We start from the raw sequence: 17,317 nt of genomic DNA on the forward strand, positions 1-17,317 counted from the left end.
ACAACAACACTATCGAACAAAGTAACAAATGAACAAGAACACTAACGAACCAACTAATAAATGAACAAGAACACTAACGAACTAATTAACAAATGAACGAGAACACTAACAAACCGACTTACAAATGAAATAGAAAACTAACGAACAAACTAACAAATGAACAAAAACACCAAGGAACCAACTAACAAACGAACAAGAACACTATCAAACAAACTAAAAAATGAACAAAAACACTAACAAACCAACTTACCAATGAAATAGAAAACTAATGAACAAACTAAGAAACGAACAAGAACACTATCAAACTGACTAAGAAATGAAAAAGAATATTATCGAAGCAAGTAAAAAATGAACAAGAACACTAAGGAACCGACTTACAAATGAAATAGAAAACTATCGAACAAACTAAAAAATTAACAACTAACAAACCAATTAACAATGAACAAGAACACTATCAAACAAAGTAAAAAACGAACAAGAACACTATCGAACTGACTAAGAAATGAACGAGAATACTATCGAAGCAAGTAAAAAATGAACAAGAACACTAACGAACCAACTAACAAATGAACAAGAACACTAAGGAACGGTTTAACAAATGAACAAATGAGCACACTATCAAACCAAATACCCAACAAACTGACAATCGAGCAAACTGAGTAACTATTTTTTTTTCAAATTAATCCTTCTTCAGCACATCAGACACCCGTCAAAGGTTGTGACAACTGAGAAGACACTTTATTGGTTTTAATTTGCATTATTACTTTATTAATTAATGTTTTCTCATTCTTCTAACGAACCAACTAACAAATGAATGAGAACACTAACAAACCGACTTACAAATGAAATAGAAAACTAACGAACCAACTAACAAATGAACAAGGACACTAAAAAACTAGCTAACAAATGAACAAAAACACTAAGGAACCAACTAAGAAATGAACGAGAACTCTAACAAACAGACTTACAAATGAAATAAAAAAAATAACGAACAAACTAAAAAATGAACAAGAACACTATCAAACAAACTAAAAAATGAACAAAAACACTAACGAACCAACTAACAAACGAACAAGAACACTATCAAACAAACTAAAAAATGAACAAGAACACTAACAAACCGACTTACAAATGAAATAGAAAACCAATGAACAAACTAACAAATGAACAAAAACACTATCGTACGAACTAACAAATGAACAAGAACACTATCGAACAAACTAACAAATGAACAAGAACACTAAGGAACCAACTAAGAAATGGACTAGAAAACTAAGGAACCAACTAAGAAATGGACTAGAACACTATCGAACTTGACTAACAAATGAACAAGAACACTATCAAACAAACTAAAAAATGAACAAAAACACTAACGAACAAACTAACAAACGAACAAGAACACTATCAAACAAACTAAAAAATGAACAAGAACACTAACAAACCGACTTACTAATGAAATAGAAAACTAACGAACAAACTAACAAATGAACAAGATCACTATCGAACAAACTAACAAATGAACAACAACACTATCGAACAAAGTAACAAATGAACAAGAACACTAATGAACCAATTAACAATGAACAAGAACACTATCAAACAAACTAAAAAAGGAACAAGAACACTAACAAACCGACTTACAAATGAAATAGAAAACTAACGAACAAACTAACAAATGAACAAGATCACTATCGAACAAACTAGCAAATGAACAACACTATCGAACAAAGTAACAAATGAACAAGAACACTAATGAACCAATTAACAATGAACAAGAACACTATCAAACAAACTAAAAAATGAACAAGAACACTAACGAACCGACTTACAAATGAAATAGAAAACTGACGAACAATCTAACAAATGAACAAGAACACTAACGAACCAACTAACAAATGAACAAGAACACTAACGAACTAATTAACAAATGAAATAGAAAACTGACGGACAAACTAACAAATGAACAAGAACACTAACAAACCGACTTACAAATGAAATAGAAAACTAACGAACAAACTAAAAAATGAACAAGAAAACTAACGAACTAACTAACAAACGAACAGAACACTATCAAACAAACTAAAAAATAAACAAGAACACTAACAAACCGACTTACAAATGAAATAAAAAACTAACGAACAAACTAAAAAATGAACAAGAACACTAAGGAACCAAGTAAGAAATGGACTAGAACACTATCGAACTGACTAACAAATAAACAAGACACTAACGAACCGACCAACAAATGAACGAGAACACTAACAAACAAACTAAAAAATAAACAAGAACACTAACAAACCGACTTACAAATGAAATAGAAAACTAACGAACAAACTAACAAATGAACAAGAAAACTAACGAACAAACTAACAAACGAACAAGAACACTATCAAACAAACTAAAAAATAAACAAGAACACTAACAAACAAACTAAAAAATAAACAAGAACACTAACAAACCGACTTACAAATGAAATAGAAAACTAACGAACAAACTAACAAATGAACAAGAAAACTAACGAACTAACTAACAAACGAACAGAACACTATCAAACAAACTAAAAAATAAACAAGAACACTAACAAACCGACTTACAAATGAAATAGAAAACTAACGAACAAACTAACAAATGAACAAGAAAACTAACGAACTAACTAACAAACGAACAGAACACTATCAAACAAACTAAAAAATAAACAAGAACACTAACAAACCGACTTACAAATGAAATAAAAAACTAACGAACAAACTAAAAAATGAACAAGAACACTAAGGAACCAAGTAAGAAATGGACTAGAACACTATCGAACTGACTAACAAATAAACAAGACACTAACGAACCGACCAACAAATGAACGAGAACACTAACAAACAAACTAAAAAATAAACAAGAACACTAACAAACCGACTTACAAATGAAATAGAAAACTAACGAACAAACTAACAAATGAACAAGAAAACTAACGAACAAACTAACAAACGAACAAGAACACTATCAAACAAACTAAAAAATAAACAAGAACACTAACAAACAAACTAAAAAATAAACAAGAACACTAACAAACCGACTTACAAATGAAATAAAAAACTAACGAACAAACTAAAAAATGAACAAGAACACTAAGGAACCAAGTAAGAATTGGGCTAGAACACTAACAAACTGACCAAGAGATGAACAAATGAGCAAACTATCAAATCAAATACCCAACAAACTGAAAATCGAGCAAACTGAGTAACTATTTTTTTTCAAAGTAATCCTTCTTCAGCACATCAGACACCCGTCAAAGGTTGTGACAACTGAGAAGACACTTTATCAGTTTTAATTCGTATTTTTACTTCATCAATTAATGTTTTCTCACTCTTCTTGCTCCTGCATATCCACTAACAGACTAATTAATTCTGTTACATTCTTTCAATAACATTTTCCCAATCAAACTATTTAGAGTTCGACCAACACCCCGAATTTAGGGTTGGACGCTGAAAATAAGGCGGAAATAATATTGATATATTTTAATATTTTTTGCGATATTATGATGTTTGCAGTATTTACTTGAGATCCCCTAAATCTTCCCTCTGGTGTCCTCCGATAGAAGCAAAAGGACATAAAGACTTATGTCGTCCTGCGTGTTTTGGAGCCAATCAAACCACACGGACAGCTGAGCCCCCCCCCCCTCCCCCCGGGTCCTTCCTGCCGTCCTCGCCAAAGATGAAGTGGAAACAAGGCCTTTGTTGGCCGTGGCACACAACTACACTTTTAAAAGGTTACGCTCGGTTTGATTTCTATCTCCACCGCTGGTGTGTGGCGGACGAGGTGTGGGGGGGGGGTTAGATCAGGGGGTTGACAGCTACCTGGGTGGTGTCGGAGAGCCGCCGAGCCCGGGGGCCCTGCTGGCGCCACGCCACGCCACGACTGTAATTACCCGGGAAGAGGAAGAAAAGCGGCGTCTGCACCTGCGAGAGACGCGCTCTGATTAATAGACGAGACCCGCTTGTGACTCCCCTTGCTTGATTGAAGATTTAAAAGCAGAACCTTCCGGAACCTTCTGCGGCGTTCAATCTCTGTGGCCGATGGCGCTATTGTCCTTGAAAGGATTCGCTGCTACACTTTCTTTTAGACACTATCTCACATTTCACTGGCGTTGTTTCTTTAATAGCGCTTCACTTTCTCCACGGTTTGCGATGTTGCAGCCTTGTTTTAAAACGGAATACATTTATTTTGGTCCTCGAAAATATACACACTGTACCCCATAATGATACCATAAAAAAATTGTATTCAATATTTAAAAAACAACAACAAAAAAACAATTAATTGTGGACTTGGAGAAGGCATTCGACCGTGTCCCTCGGGAAGTCCTGTCGGGAGTGCTCAGAGAGTATGGGGTATCGGACTGTCTGATTGTGGCGGTCCGATCCCTGTATGATCAGTGCCAGAGCTTGGTCCGCATTGCTGGCAGTAAGTCGGCCCCGTTTCCAGTGAGGGTTGGACTCCGCCAAGGCTGTCCTTTGTCACCAATTCTGTTCATAACTTTTATGGACAGAATTTCTAGGCGCAGCCAAGGCGTTGAGGGGTTCCGGTTTGGTGGCCGCGGGATTAGGTCTCTGCTTTTTGCAGATGATGTGGTCCTGATGGCTTCATCTGGCCGGGATCTTCAGCTCTCGCTGGATCGGTTCGCAGCCGAGTGTGAAGCGACCGGAATGAGAATCAGCACCTCCAAGTCCAAGTCCATGGTTCTCGCCCGGAAAAGGGTGGAGTGCCATCTCCGGGTTGGGGAGGAGACCCTGCCCCAAGTGGAGGAGTTCAAGTACCTAGGAGTCTTGTTCACGAGTGGGGGAAGAGTGGATGGTGAGATCGACAGGCGGATCGGTACGGCGTCTTCAGTAATGCGGACGTTGTACCGATCTGTTGTGGTGAAGAAGGAGCTGAGCCGGAAGGCAAAGCTCTCAATTTACCGGTCGATCTACGTTCCCATCCTCACCTATGGTCATGAGCTTTGGGTCATGACCGAAAGGATAAGATCACGGGTACAAGCGGCCCAAATGAGTTTCCTCCGCCGTGTGGCGGGTCTCTCCCTTAGAGATAGGGTGAGAAGCTCTGTCATCCGGGAGGAACTCAAAGTAAAGCCGCTGCTCCTCCACATCGAGAGGAGCCGGATGAGGTGGTTCGGGCATCTGGCCAGGATGCCACCCGAACGCCTCCCGAGGGAGGTGTTTAGGGCACGTCCAACCGGTAGGAGGCCACGGGGAAGACCCAGGACACGTTGGGAAGACTACGTCTCCCGGCTGGCCTGGGAACGCCTCGGGATCCCCCGGGAAGAGCTAGACGAAGTGGCTGGGGAGAGGGAAGTCTGGGCTTCCCTGCTTAGGCTGCTGCCCCCGCGACCCGACCTCGGATAAGCGGAAGAAGATGGATGGATGGATGGAAAAACAATAAATTCATGGCTTATTAGGGATTCCCCGAACCCCAAAAAAGTCTGCGGGCTATAAAGCGTTTTCTATTCGGGCCCCAATATCAATCAATCAATCAATCATCAATCAATTATTATTTATATAGCCCTAAATCACTAGTGTCTCAAAGGGCTGCACAAACCATTACGACATCCTCGATAGAGCCCACATAAGGGCAAGGGAAACTCACCCCAGTGGGACGTCGGTGACAATGATGACTATGAGAAACCTTGGAGAGGACCGCATATGTGGGCAAAAAAAGTTCTATTTTGGTTTCATCTGACCACATGACATTCTCCCAATCGTCTGCTGTATCATCCATGTATCCATTTTGGTATAAACTCAACTGGTTGTGTTTGGAGGAAGAAGAATACTGAGTTGCATCCCAAGAACACCACACCTACTGTGAAGCATGGGGGTGGAAACATCATGCTTTGGGGCTGTTTTTCTGCTAAGGGGACAGGACGATTGATCCGTGTTAAGGAAAGAATGAATGGGGCCATGTATCGTGAGATTTTGAGCCAAAACCTCCTTCCATCAGTGAGAGCTTCGAATGGTTGACCAAATACTTATTTTCCATCATAATTTACAAATAAATTCTTTAAAATTCCTAGATTTTTTTTTTTCACATTCTGTCTCTCACAGTTGAAGTGTACCTATGATGAAAATTACAGACCTCTGTCATCATTTTAAGTGGGAGAACTTGCACAATCGCTGGCTGACTAAATACTTTTTTGCCCCACTGTATGTATATATATATATGTTTTCTTAGTTTTTTATTCTTAATTATTTGCAACAATTACTAAAAAAAATATATATATATTTTTTAAGATTTCACATTTATTTGGTCTTGTGTGTAGAATTTTAAGGACACAAAAAAATGTACTCCATTTTGGAACGAGGCTGTATTATTGAAGAAGTGAAGCGCTGTGAACACTTTCCGGATGCACTGTACAGTCTGTGTAAACCCCCCAGGTAGCTGTCAATCACACTGCTGATTACCGGAAATAGGAATTGCGTTAGGCACTGAAATCAATGCGCCCAGGATATTATTTCTGGCAATGCTTAAAAAATGGCCGGAATAGGGTAAATATTCTATTTATTACATATTATTATGAAAGTGTCTGTTGCTACATTATAAATATATTTACATGTACGCGAAAATGTTGATGGAGATTGTTAGGATTCTTTTAGAGGTCTTTGAAGGCAACATAGGGGACTCCTGTTAGCCACATCATGCAAGTGTTGTGTTTATCTTTAAAATAAAATTAAATAAAAATGACGTATCTATTTTCGATCCTTATTATGATTGTGAATGATCGGCAAAATTCCCCTTTAACCGGTAGAAATTGATAAGGTGCACTAGTGTTGTCCCGATACCAATTTTGAAACTTTGCATTACTGGCTTTATTTTAACAAAAAAATATTAGGGTACATTAAACATATGTTTCTTATTGCAAGTTTGTCCTTAAATAAAATAGTGAACATACAAGACAACTTGTCTTTTAGTAGTAAGTAAACAAACAAAGGCTCCTAATTTAGCTGCTGACATATGCAGTAACATATTGTGTCATCTATTTATTTGTCAACATTTTTAAGGACAAGCGGTAGAAAATGAATTATTAATCTACTTGTTCATTTACTGTTAATATCTGCTTACTTTCTCTTTAAACATGTTCTATGTAAGCTTCTGTTGTTTGGATATATTACATTAGATTTGGATGATACCACACATTTGGGTATCAATCCGATACCAAGTCGATACAGGATCATACTTTTGTCATATTCAAAGTCCTCATGTGTCCAGGGACATATTTCATGAGTTTATAAACATTATATACATTTAAAAAGAACGAAAGATGATGTTTTGATGCCAACAGATATCGATATAATCATAGTGATATTGACTTGATACGCTCCTGTACTTGGTATCATTACAGTGGATGTCAGGTGTGGATCCACAAATGGCGTTTGTGAGCTGCGGTGTGTAGTAAGGCACTTTTAGCTATTCCTCGTCCTGCAGTGATAATGATACATGTAAGAAACTTACTTTGTTTGTCGCCATGGAGACCAGGATTAGTGATTTAGAAGTAGCCAAAACACTACCGACCAGGACTGGACTTTAACCGCGAGCGAGCCATGTCTTAAAGCAGTGGTCCCCAACCACCGGGCTCGATTGGTACCGGGCCGCAGAAGAATTTTTTTTATAATAATTTTTTTATTTTAATTAAATCAACATAAAAAACACAAGATACGTTTACAATTAGTGCACCAACCCCAAAAACCTCCCTTTTTGATGAAAAAATAAAAATAAAATAAAAAAAAATAATAAAAAATCCCCCCACCCATCCACCCCGCAGAATATTTTTTTATATAATTTTTTTTTTTTTTTTAATTAAATCAACATAAAAAACACAAAATACACTTACAATTAGTGCACCAACCCCAAAAACCTCCCTTTTTGATGAAAAAATAAAAATAAAATAAAAAATAAAAATAAAAAATCCCCCCACCCATCCACCCCGCCGGGCCGCAGAATAATTTTTTATATAATATTTTTTATTTTTTAAATTAAATCAACATAAAAAAACCCCACAAGATACACTTACAATTAGTGCATCAACCCCAAAAACCTCCATTTTTCATGACAAAAAATAAATAAAATAAAAAAAATAAATTAAAAATTCCCCCACCCATCCACCCCGCCGGGCCGCAGAATAATTTTTTATATAATTTTTTAATTTATTTAATTAAATCAACATAAAAAACACAAGATACACTTACAATTAGTGCACCAACCCCAAAAACCTCCCTTTTTGATGAAAAAAAAAAAAAAAATAAAAAAAAAAAAATAAAAAATCCCCCCACCCATCCACCCCGCAGAATATTTTTTTATATAATTTTTTTTTTTTTTTTAATTAAATCAACATAAAAAACACAAAATACACTTACAATTAGTGCACCAACCCCAAAAACCTCCCTTTTTGATGAAAAAATAAAAATAAAAATAAAAAATCCCCCCACCCATCCACCCCGCCGGGCCGCAGAATAATTTTTTATATAATATTTTTTATTTTTTAAATTAAATCAACATAAAAAAACCCCACAAGATACACTTACAATTAGTGCATCAACCCCAAAAACCTCCATTTTTCATGACAAAAAATAAATAAAATAAAAAAAATAAATTAAAAATTCCCCCACCCATCCACCCCGCCGGGCCGCAGAATAATTTTTTATATAATTTTTTAATTTATTTAATTAAATCAACATAAAAAACACAAGATACACTTACAATTAGTGCACCAACCCCAAAAACCTCCCTTTTTGATGAAAAAAAAAAAAAAAATAAAAAAAAAAAAATAAAAAATTCCCCCACCCATCCACCCCGCAGAATATTTTTTTATATAATTTTTTTTTTTTTTTTAATTAAATCAACATAAAAAACACAAAATACACTTACAATTAGTGCACCAACCCCAAAAACCTCCCTTTTTGATGAAAAAATAAAAATAAAATAAAAAATAAAAATAAAAAATCCCCCCACCCATCCACCCCGCCGGGCCGCAGAATAATTTTTTATATAATATTTTTTATTTTTTAAATTAAATCAACATAAAAAAACCCCACAAGATACACTTACAATTAGTGCATCAACCCCAAAAACCTCCATTTTTCATGACAAAAAATAAAAAAAATAAAAAAAATAAATTAAAAATTCCCCCACCCATCCACCCCGCCGGGCCGCAGAATAATTTTTTATATAATTTTTTAATTTATTTAATTAAATCAACATAAAAAACACAAGATACACTTACAATTAGTGCACCAACCCCAAAAACCCCCCTTTTTCATGACAAAAAATAAATAAAATAAAAAAAATAAATTAAAAATTCCCCCACCCATCCACCCCGCCGGGCCGCAGAATAATTTTTTATATAATTCCTTTTTTGGTTTTTAAATTAAATTAACATAAAAAACACAAGATACACTTACAATTAGTGCACCAACCTCAAAAACCTCCCTTTTTCATAACAAAAATAAATAAATAAATAAAAAAATAAAAAAATCCCCCCACCCACCCACCCCGCCGGGCCGCAGAATAATTTTTTATGTAATTTTTTTTTTGAATTAAATCAACATAAAAAACACAAGATACACTTACAATTAGTGCACCAACCCCAAAAAACTCCCTTTTTCATGACAAAAAAAAATAAAAATATAAAAAATCCCCCCACCCATCCACCCCGCAGAATAATTTTTTATATATATATATATATATATATATTTATATTAAATCTACATAAAAAACACAAGGTACACTTACAATTAGTGCACCAACCCCAAAAACCTCCCTTTTTCATGACAAAAAATAAATAAAATAAAAAAAAGAAATACAAAATTCCCCCACCCATCCACCCCGCCGGGCCGCGGGGCATATTATCAGCTACAAAAATGTTGGAGACCACTGTCTTAAAGCACCTCTTCCTGAGGAAGTTTAATAGTTATATTCAATAATAATATATTTTTTTTGTAAAAAGTACTTTACATTGAGCAAACAACCTTAAAGTGCTACAGTGTATTAAACAATAATATAAAGATGATAAACAATAAATACAAATAAAACTAGAACAGCATAATAGCTAGAACTAGTATGTGTAATAGTGTGATGTTGTTGCGCTATATTATGAAAGAGACAGGGTGTTATGTTTTATTTTGAAGTATTGGTTTTATTTTGAAGAACCGGATGTCCGATGCAGGAAGTGACTCTGCGTTTTTTTCGGATATTTACTTCCTCTTCAATCGGACTTCTGATGATGAGGTAATAGTTCTTCATTGCTCTGTGTTTCTTGTGTAAATATTATTTCTAAACTTTCATAATACTTTAAAAGTCAAAACATTAATGTTGTAGGTATAAGTGATGTGTTGTTTTAAGTATTTTTTTATGCACCATTTTGTTAAGTAAGGATTAGAGCGTCGAATGTTTGAAATGTTTGGTCATAATTACACATGGTATTTACGCAGGTATCACTCCGCCAGAAAAGTAGAGACCTGTGTATGTGTTTCATGTTTCCAACAAAGGTATGTGGATTTGTGAATTATTATTATTTTTTTGTGATAAAACGTTTTTTTTAACGTAATTTAAATTATTATTTTTTTTGTATGAATGAATGTTGTTTATTCTCTCTTCTATCGGACTTTTAATGATGAGGTATCACTCCGCCAGAAAAGTAGAGACCTGTGTATGTGTTTCATGTTTCCAACAAAGGTATGTGGATTTGTGTATTATTATTATTATTTTGTGATAAAACATTTTTGTTAACGTAATTTAATTTTTTTTTTTTTTTGTATGAATGAAGGTTGTTTATTCTCTCTTCTATCGGACTTTTGATGATGAGGTATCACTCCGCCAGAAAAGTAGAGACCTGTGTATGTGTTTCATGTTTCCCACAAAGATATGTGGATTTGTGTATTATTATTAATTTTTTTGTGATAAAACGTTTTTGTTAACGTAATTTAAATTATTATTTTTTTTGTATGAATGAATGTTGTTTATTCTCTCTTCTATCGGACTTTTGATGATGAGGTATCACTCCGCCAGAAAAGTAGAGACCTGTGTATGTGTTTCATGTTTCCAACAAAGGTGGCCAATAAAGGATGAAACGACGGAATGGTGGAGTGTCTCCTACTTAAAAAAACTACACAAGGCAGAATAAGACTCACTACATATGCATGTATAAAAAAAGGGTTTTTAAGCTTTTTCACAGTCTGTGGTACCCTTAGGTGGTCAAGGAGACTTCACCTTTAACGTATTTTATGCGTCCGTTCTCCCTTTTCTGTCTGCCCACTGTGTTTGAATGTAAGTACTCTGTCATTATGCGCTGCCGAACATGCTCGTAAACCAGCATTGTCACGACGACGGGGTCCGGCACTTTTCCGAGGCGGTATAGTACCGAATACAATTTATTAGTATCGCGTTACTATACTAATACCGGTATACCGTGCAGCCTCTCAAAACCCCCCGACAGGCTTTGTACCTTTTTATGTAAAGAATGGTGTGCACACTTCCTGATGGAGCTGATTTAAAATGGCCGGACGCTGGGAATACATTTACTGGAGGGTAGTACATGCTTCTATAAAGTTTTGAAATGTTAAAAGGCTGCGTCTTCCCTTCACCCCCTCGACACTAACAACCAGAGCTGCTATTCTGTTTCATGTACATCAGACATGGTGGTGTTGTCCACTGGGGCTGACCTACACAGATCATTCCGCTCTACCAGCTTCTTTTTTTTTTTACCTCCCCGCTTCTTTCCTCCACAGCGTTGGGCTCGCCTGCCCTGCATTAGTCTGCTCACGGAGGGGCCGGTGACCCCCCTTACGCCCCCCAAAAACAAGAAAAGAAAAAACAAAACAAAAAAAACACCACCATGCCTTTCGGAGCTAAAAGGGAATAATGGAGCTTTGCTACACGGTCGGAACAAGGATGTCAGTCTCATACTATTACATCAGATCCATTATGGACTGGACTCTCACTATTATGTTAGATCTAATATGGTCTGGACTCTCACACTATTATGTTAGATCCACTATGGACCGGACTCTCACTATTATGTTGGATCCACTATGGACTGGACTCTCACTATTATGTTAGATCTAATATGGTTTGGACTCTCACACTATTATGTTAGATCCACTATGGACCGGACTCTCACTATTATGTTGGATCCACTATGGACTGGACTCTCACTATTATGTTAGATCTAATATGGTCTGGACTCTCACACTATTATGTTGGATCCACTATGGACTGGACTCTCACAAGCTTATGTTAGATCCACTATGGACTGGACTCTCTTACTATTATGTTAAATCCACTATGGACTAGACTCTCTCACTATTATGTTAGATCCACTATGGACTGGACTCCCACTATTATGTTAGATCCAATATGGACTGGACTCTCACTATTATGCTAGATCCACTATGGACTGGACTCTCACACTATTATGTTAGATCTAATATGGTCTGGACTCTCACACTATTATGTTAGATCCACTATGGACTGGACTCTCACTATTATGTTAGATCCACTATGGACTGGACTCTCTCACTATTATGTTAAATCCACTATGGACTAGACTCTCTCACTATTATGTTAGATCCACTATGGACTGGACTCTCACACTATTATGTTAGATCTAATATGGTCTGGACTCTCACACTATTATGTTAGATCCACTATGGACTGGGCTCACACTGTTATGTTAGATCCACTATGGACCGGACTCTCACTATTATGTTGGATCCACTATGGACTGGACTCTCACAAGCTTATGTTAGATCCACTATGGACTGGACTCTCTCACTATTATGTTAAATCCACTATGGACTGGACTCTCTCACTATTATGTTAGATCCACTATGGACTGGACTCACACTATTATGTTAGATCCAATATGGACTGGACTCTCACACTATTATGTTAGATCCACTATGTACTGGACTCTAACTGTTATTCTAGATCCACTATGGACTGGACTCTCACTATTATGTTAGATCCACTATGGACTGGACTGTCCTTATTATGTTAGATCCACTATGGACTGGAGTCTCACACTATTATGTTAGATCCACTATGGACTGGACTCTCACACTATTATGTTAGATCCACTATGAACTGGACTGTCTTTATTATGTTAGATCCACTATGAACTGGACTCTCACTCTTATGTTAGATCCAATATGGACTGGACTCTCACACTATTATGTTAGATCCACTATGGACTGGACTCTCACAATTTTGTTAGATCCACTAAAGACTGGACTCTCACACTATTATGTTAGAACCACTTGGGACTGGACTCTCACACTATTATGTTAGATCCACTATGGACTGGACTTTAACTATTATGTTAGATCCACTATGGACTGGACTCTCACTATTATGTTAGATCCACTATGGACTGGACTCTCACACTATCAAACATGAATAGGAAAAGGTCCAGCATCCACTGAAACTGAAACACACAAAAAACGTGGCCAATCTTTGACTTTACCTCGTACGTAGAGGTTGGCGGGAGCCGAGTAGCGAGTCCCGGCGCTGTTGGTGGCGATGCACTCGTACTTGCCCTGGTCCGACTCCTCGCTGTTCTCAATTTGCAGAGCTCCTACACACACGGGGGGGAAAGGGATGAATAACTTTAGCCTGCAAATCAAACTTGGCATGACAGCAAATTCCTTTTCAGTTACCTGCTAGGAAAAAAAGCCTGCAGAACAGAATTTTAGCAGGAGTTTAGCAGAGCTCAGGACGGCTTTTATTTCCAAAGAGAGAGAGTCTCTCCAAGGGGCCGTGTTTGCAAATATTAGCATCAATTTAGACTAAATACAACAGCATTACGGACGCGATGTGGCGGAGAATGGATGGCAGATGAAGACAACACGGGCTTGGTTTGAGTCTTAGGGACAAGGAGACGTGTGAGTGGTGCTGCTGTGACACGACATGGACATGACCACCATGGAGGGCAGGACATGGCCAATAGCTGAGAGACACAATGACCGAATAGAACACGAGCACACTTACCTGTTTCGATTGGAAGAGAAAGTTTGGACGTGTGTTTTTGCTGGATTTTACATTTTTAAATGGGGGCGTGGGGGAATGCGACACAGCTCGATTTGTGTTGACTTCTATGTCAAAGCAAGGCCGTAACGCCACCGCCTGCATGAGAGACTGCTCATTCTGCTCATTCATTGGCCACCGATGAAGTGCTGGCTGTCCAAAGTCAGGACCCGGGTTGGACCGCTTGCCTGTGCATCGATTTGGGACGTCTCTGCAGTGCTGACCTGTCTCTGCTCGGGATGGTCTCCTGCAGCCCCCCTATGGACTGGACTCACACTATTATGTTAGATCCACTATGGACTTTAATCTCACTATTATGTTAGATCCACTGTGGACTGGACTCTCACACTATTATGTTAGATCCACTATGGACTGGATTCTCACTATTATGTTAGATCCACTATGGACTGGACTCACACCATTATGTTGGATCCACTATGGACTGGATTCTCACTATTATGTAAGATCCACTATGGACTGGACTCTTACTATTAGGTTGGATCCACTATGGACTGGACTCTCATTATTATGTTAGATCCACTATGGACTGGACTCTCACTATTATGTTTGATCCACTATGGACTGGACTCTCATTATTATGTTAGATCCACTATGGACTGGACTCTATTATGTTGGATCCACTATGGACTGGACTCACACTATTATGTTAGATCCACTATGGACTCAACTCTCACTATTATGTTAGATCCACTATGGACTGGACTCACACTATTATGTTAGATCCACTATGGACTTTAATCTAACCATTATGTTAGATCCACTATGGACTGGATTCTCACTATTATGTTAGATCCACTATGGACTGGACTCTCACACGATTATGTTAGATCCACTATGGACTTTACTCTCACTATTATTTTAGATCCACTAGGGACTGGATTCTCACTATTATGTTAGATCCACTATGGACTGGACTCATTATTATGTTAGATCCACTATGGACTGGACTCACATTATTATGTTAGATCCACTATGGACTTTAATCTCACCATTATGTTAGATCCACTGTGGACTGGACTTACACACTATTATGTTAGATCCACTATGGACTGGATTCTCACTATTATGTTAGATCCACTATGGACTGGACTCTCACAATATTATGTTAGACCCACTATGGACTGGACTCTCACAATATTATGTTAGATCCACTATGGACTGGACTCTCTCACTATTATGTTAGATCCACTATGGACTGGACTCTCTCACTATTATGTTAGATCCACTATGGACTGGACTCTCTCACTATTATGTTAGATCCACTATGGACTGGACTCTCTCACTATTATGTTAGATCCACTATGGACTGGACTCACACACTATTATGTTAGATCCACTTTGGGACTTTACTCTCACTATTATGTTAGACCCACTATAAACTGGACTCTCTCACTATTATGTTAGATCCACTATGGACTGGACTCACACTATTATGTTAGATCCACTATGGACTTTAATCTCACTATTATGTTAGATCCACTATGGACTTTACTCTCACTATTATGTTAGATCCACTAGGGACTGGATTCTCACTATTATGTTAGATCCACTATGGACTGGATTTTCACTATTATGTTAGATCCACTATTGACTTTACTCTCACTATTTTCGCCCCAATGTACGTAAGTGAATGCAATGCATACTTGCTCAACAACCATACAGGTCACACTGAGGGTGGCCGTATAAACAACTTGAACACTGTTCCTAGTTGTTTGTATGAGTCATATAAATATAAATATGACTGGGCTGACAGGCTAGTTGTAGACGTTGTAGAGGGCGTTTAAGGCACTTCCTTACTATAGTTGTTTGGGTGAAAATCAGCTGACATTCCAGGGAATTGATGCTCTGAGACTCGGGAGTCTTGAAAGAATTGGGTTGGTTGATAAGTGCGATGCTGTCAAGCCGCAGTCATGTTTCCCTTCCAGGGAAAAAACACACATTTCCAAACTTTCCTTTAAAAGTGTATGAGAGTAAATATGGCGCTCCACCCAGGGTGTGGCGTGGGCGTGACGTGGGCCGGGCCGCCATGCGATGGGAAAATGACCAGACGCTCCAGCTGAGATGAAGTCGGGGTACGTCCTCCCACAGCATGCAGCATGAGATGAACGCCACAAACCAGGCTCGCCAGCGACCGACTCCACCGACTCCGAGGTGAAGGTTAAAAAATAGACGTCGGGGCCGCCAGGATCAGCTCAGATCTCGTAACAGCACATCCTCTTTTTTTTTTCCCTTTCTCTCCCCGAAGCGTGCGCTCTACACGGTGAACCCGTCGCCGTGTGATTCAGCAGCGACACGCACCTGCATACTGATGCTGCTGTCACCAGTCTGTCAATCTGCCCGCGCTCAACCCGGGAGAGAAAAACCGTCTGAGGAATGCAGGCGGTTAAAGACCTACTGAAACTTACTACTGCCAACCACGCAGTCTGATAGTTTCTATACAGTGGGGCAGAAAAGTATTTAGTTAGCCAGCGATTGTGCAAGTTCTCCCACTTAAAATGATGACAGAGGTCTGTAATGTTCATCATAGGTACACTAAAACTGTGGGAGACAGAATGTGAAAAAAAATTCACATTGTAGGAATTTTAAAGAATTTATTTGTAAATGATGCTAGAAAATATGTATTTGGTCAACCATTAAACGCTCTCATTGATGGAAGGAGGTTTTGGCTCAAAATCTCACGATCTTTCCTTAACACGGATCAATCGTCCTGTCCCCTTAGCACAGGGGTCGGGAACCTTTTTGGCTGAGAGAGCCAAGAAGCCAAATATTTGAAAATGTATTTCCGTACGAGCCATACAATATTTTTTTTAACACTGAACACAACTGCATTTTTAAGTAAGACCAACATTTTTTGAGTATAATACGTCTCTTATTCTTTGTAATAACATTGTTATCCTGAAGCTAACTGTGGAGGGGGAGTGGCCTGCGGGCCAGCAGCGAAGCGGGTTGTTGCCAGGACTGGCCTCGAAATCAGCGACGGGTGCGTAGATGGCCCACCTGGGCCTTTTTGTCTAATCACCTGCCGCTCTGTTATAAGCGGCAGCCGGGAGGAGAGACGGGGTTGGAGCTGGAGCCAGAGCGCGAGCGAGAAGGAAGGAGAAATAGACAATTTGTGGAAAGCAACTGAGAGACTTATTGAAAAATAAAACAATATTGTAACCCTGAAATAGGTTCTCATGTTGGTGCCTGGTGGGCTGATAAGCCCCACACTAACCAATAATAAATAAATAACCTC

General features: G+C 38.1%; 1 protein-coding gene and 1 long non-coding RNA gene across 20 annotated transcripts in view; one reads left to right on the plus strand and one right to left on the minus strand.

Annotated features, from left to right (window-relative positions):
* The window catches only part of LOC133568754 (receptor-type tyrosine-protein phosphatase F-like), a 621,387-nt gene that overhangs the window by 194,604 nt on the left and 409,466 nt on the right, over positions 1-17,317 (minus strand). For all 18 annotated transcript variants that reach the window (XM_061920870.1, XM_061920869.1, XM_061920884.1 and 15 more), the window contains one exon: positions 13,502-13,612. In XM_061920870.1, coding sequence (XP_061776854.1) covers positions 13,502-13,612 — 111 coding nt within the window. The remainder of the gene's footprint in view (positions 1-13,501; positions 13,613-17,317) is intronic.
* On the plus strand, positions 10,178-16,547 carry LOC133568756 (uncharacterized). 2 transcript variants are annotated; one of them, XR_009809663.1, is made up of 5 exons: positions 10,178-10,526; positions 10,657-10,713; positions 10,805-11,088; positions 16,075-16,233; positions 16,328-16,547. It is a non-coding gene; the product is annotated as an uncharacterized LOC133568756 (long non-coding RNA). The 2 variants fall into 2 exon arrangements; XR_009809662.1 differs by having other exon boundaries at positions 10,181-10,713.

Source organism: Nerophis ophidion, linkage group LG14, assembly GCF_033978795.1.
Source record: "Nerophis ophidion isolate RoL-2023_Sa linkage group LG14, RoL_Noph_v1.0, whole genome shotgun sequence".
Classification (NCBI taxonomy): Eukaryota; Metazoa; Chordata; class Actinopteri; order Syngnathiformes; family Syngnathidae; genus Nerophis; species Nerophis ophidion.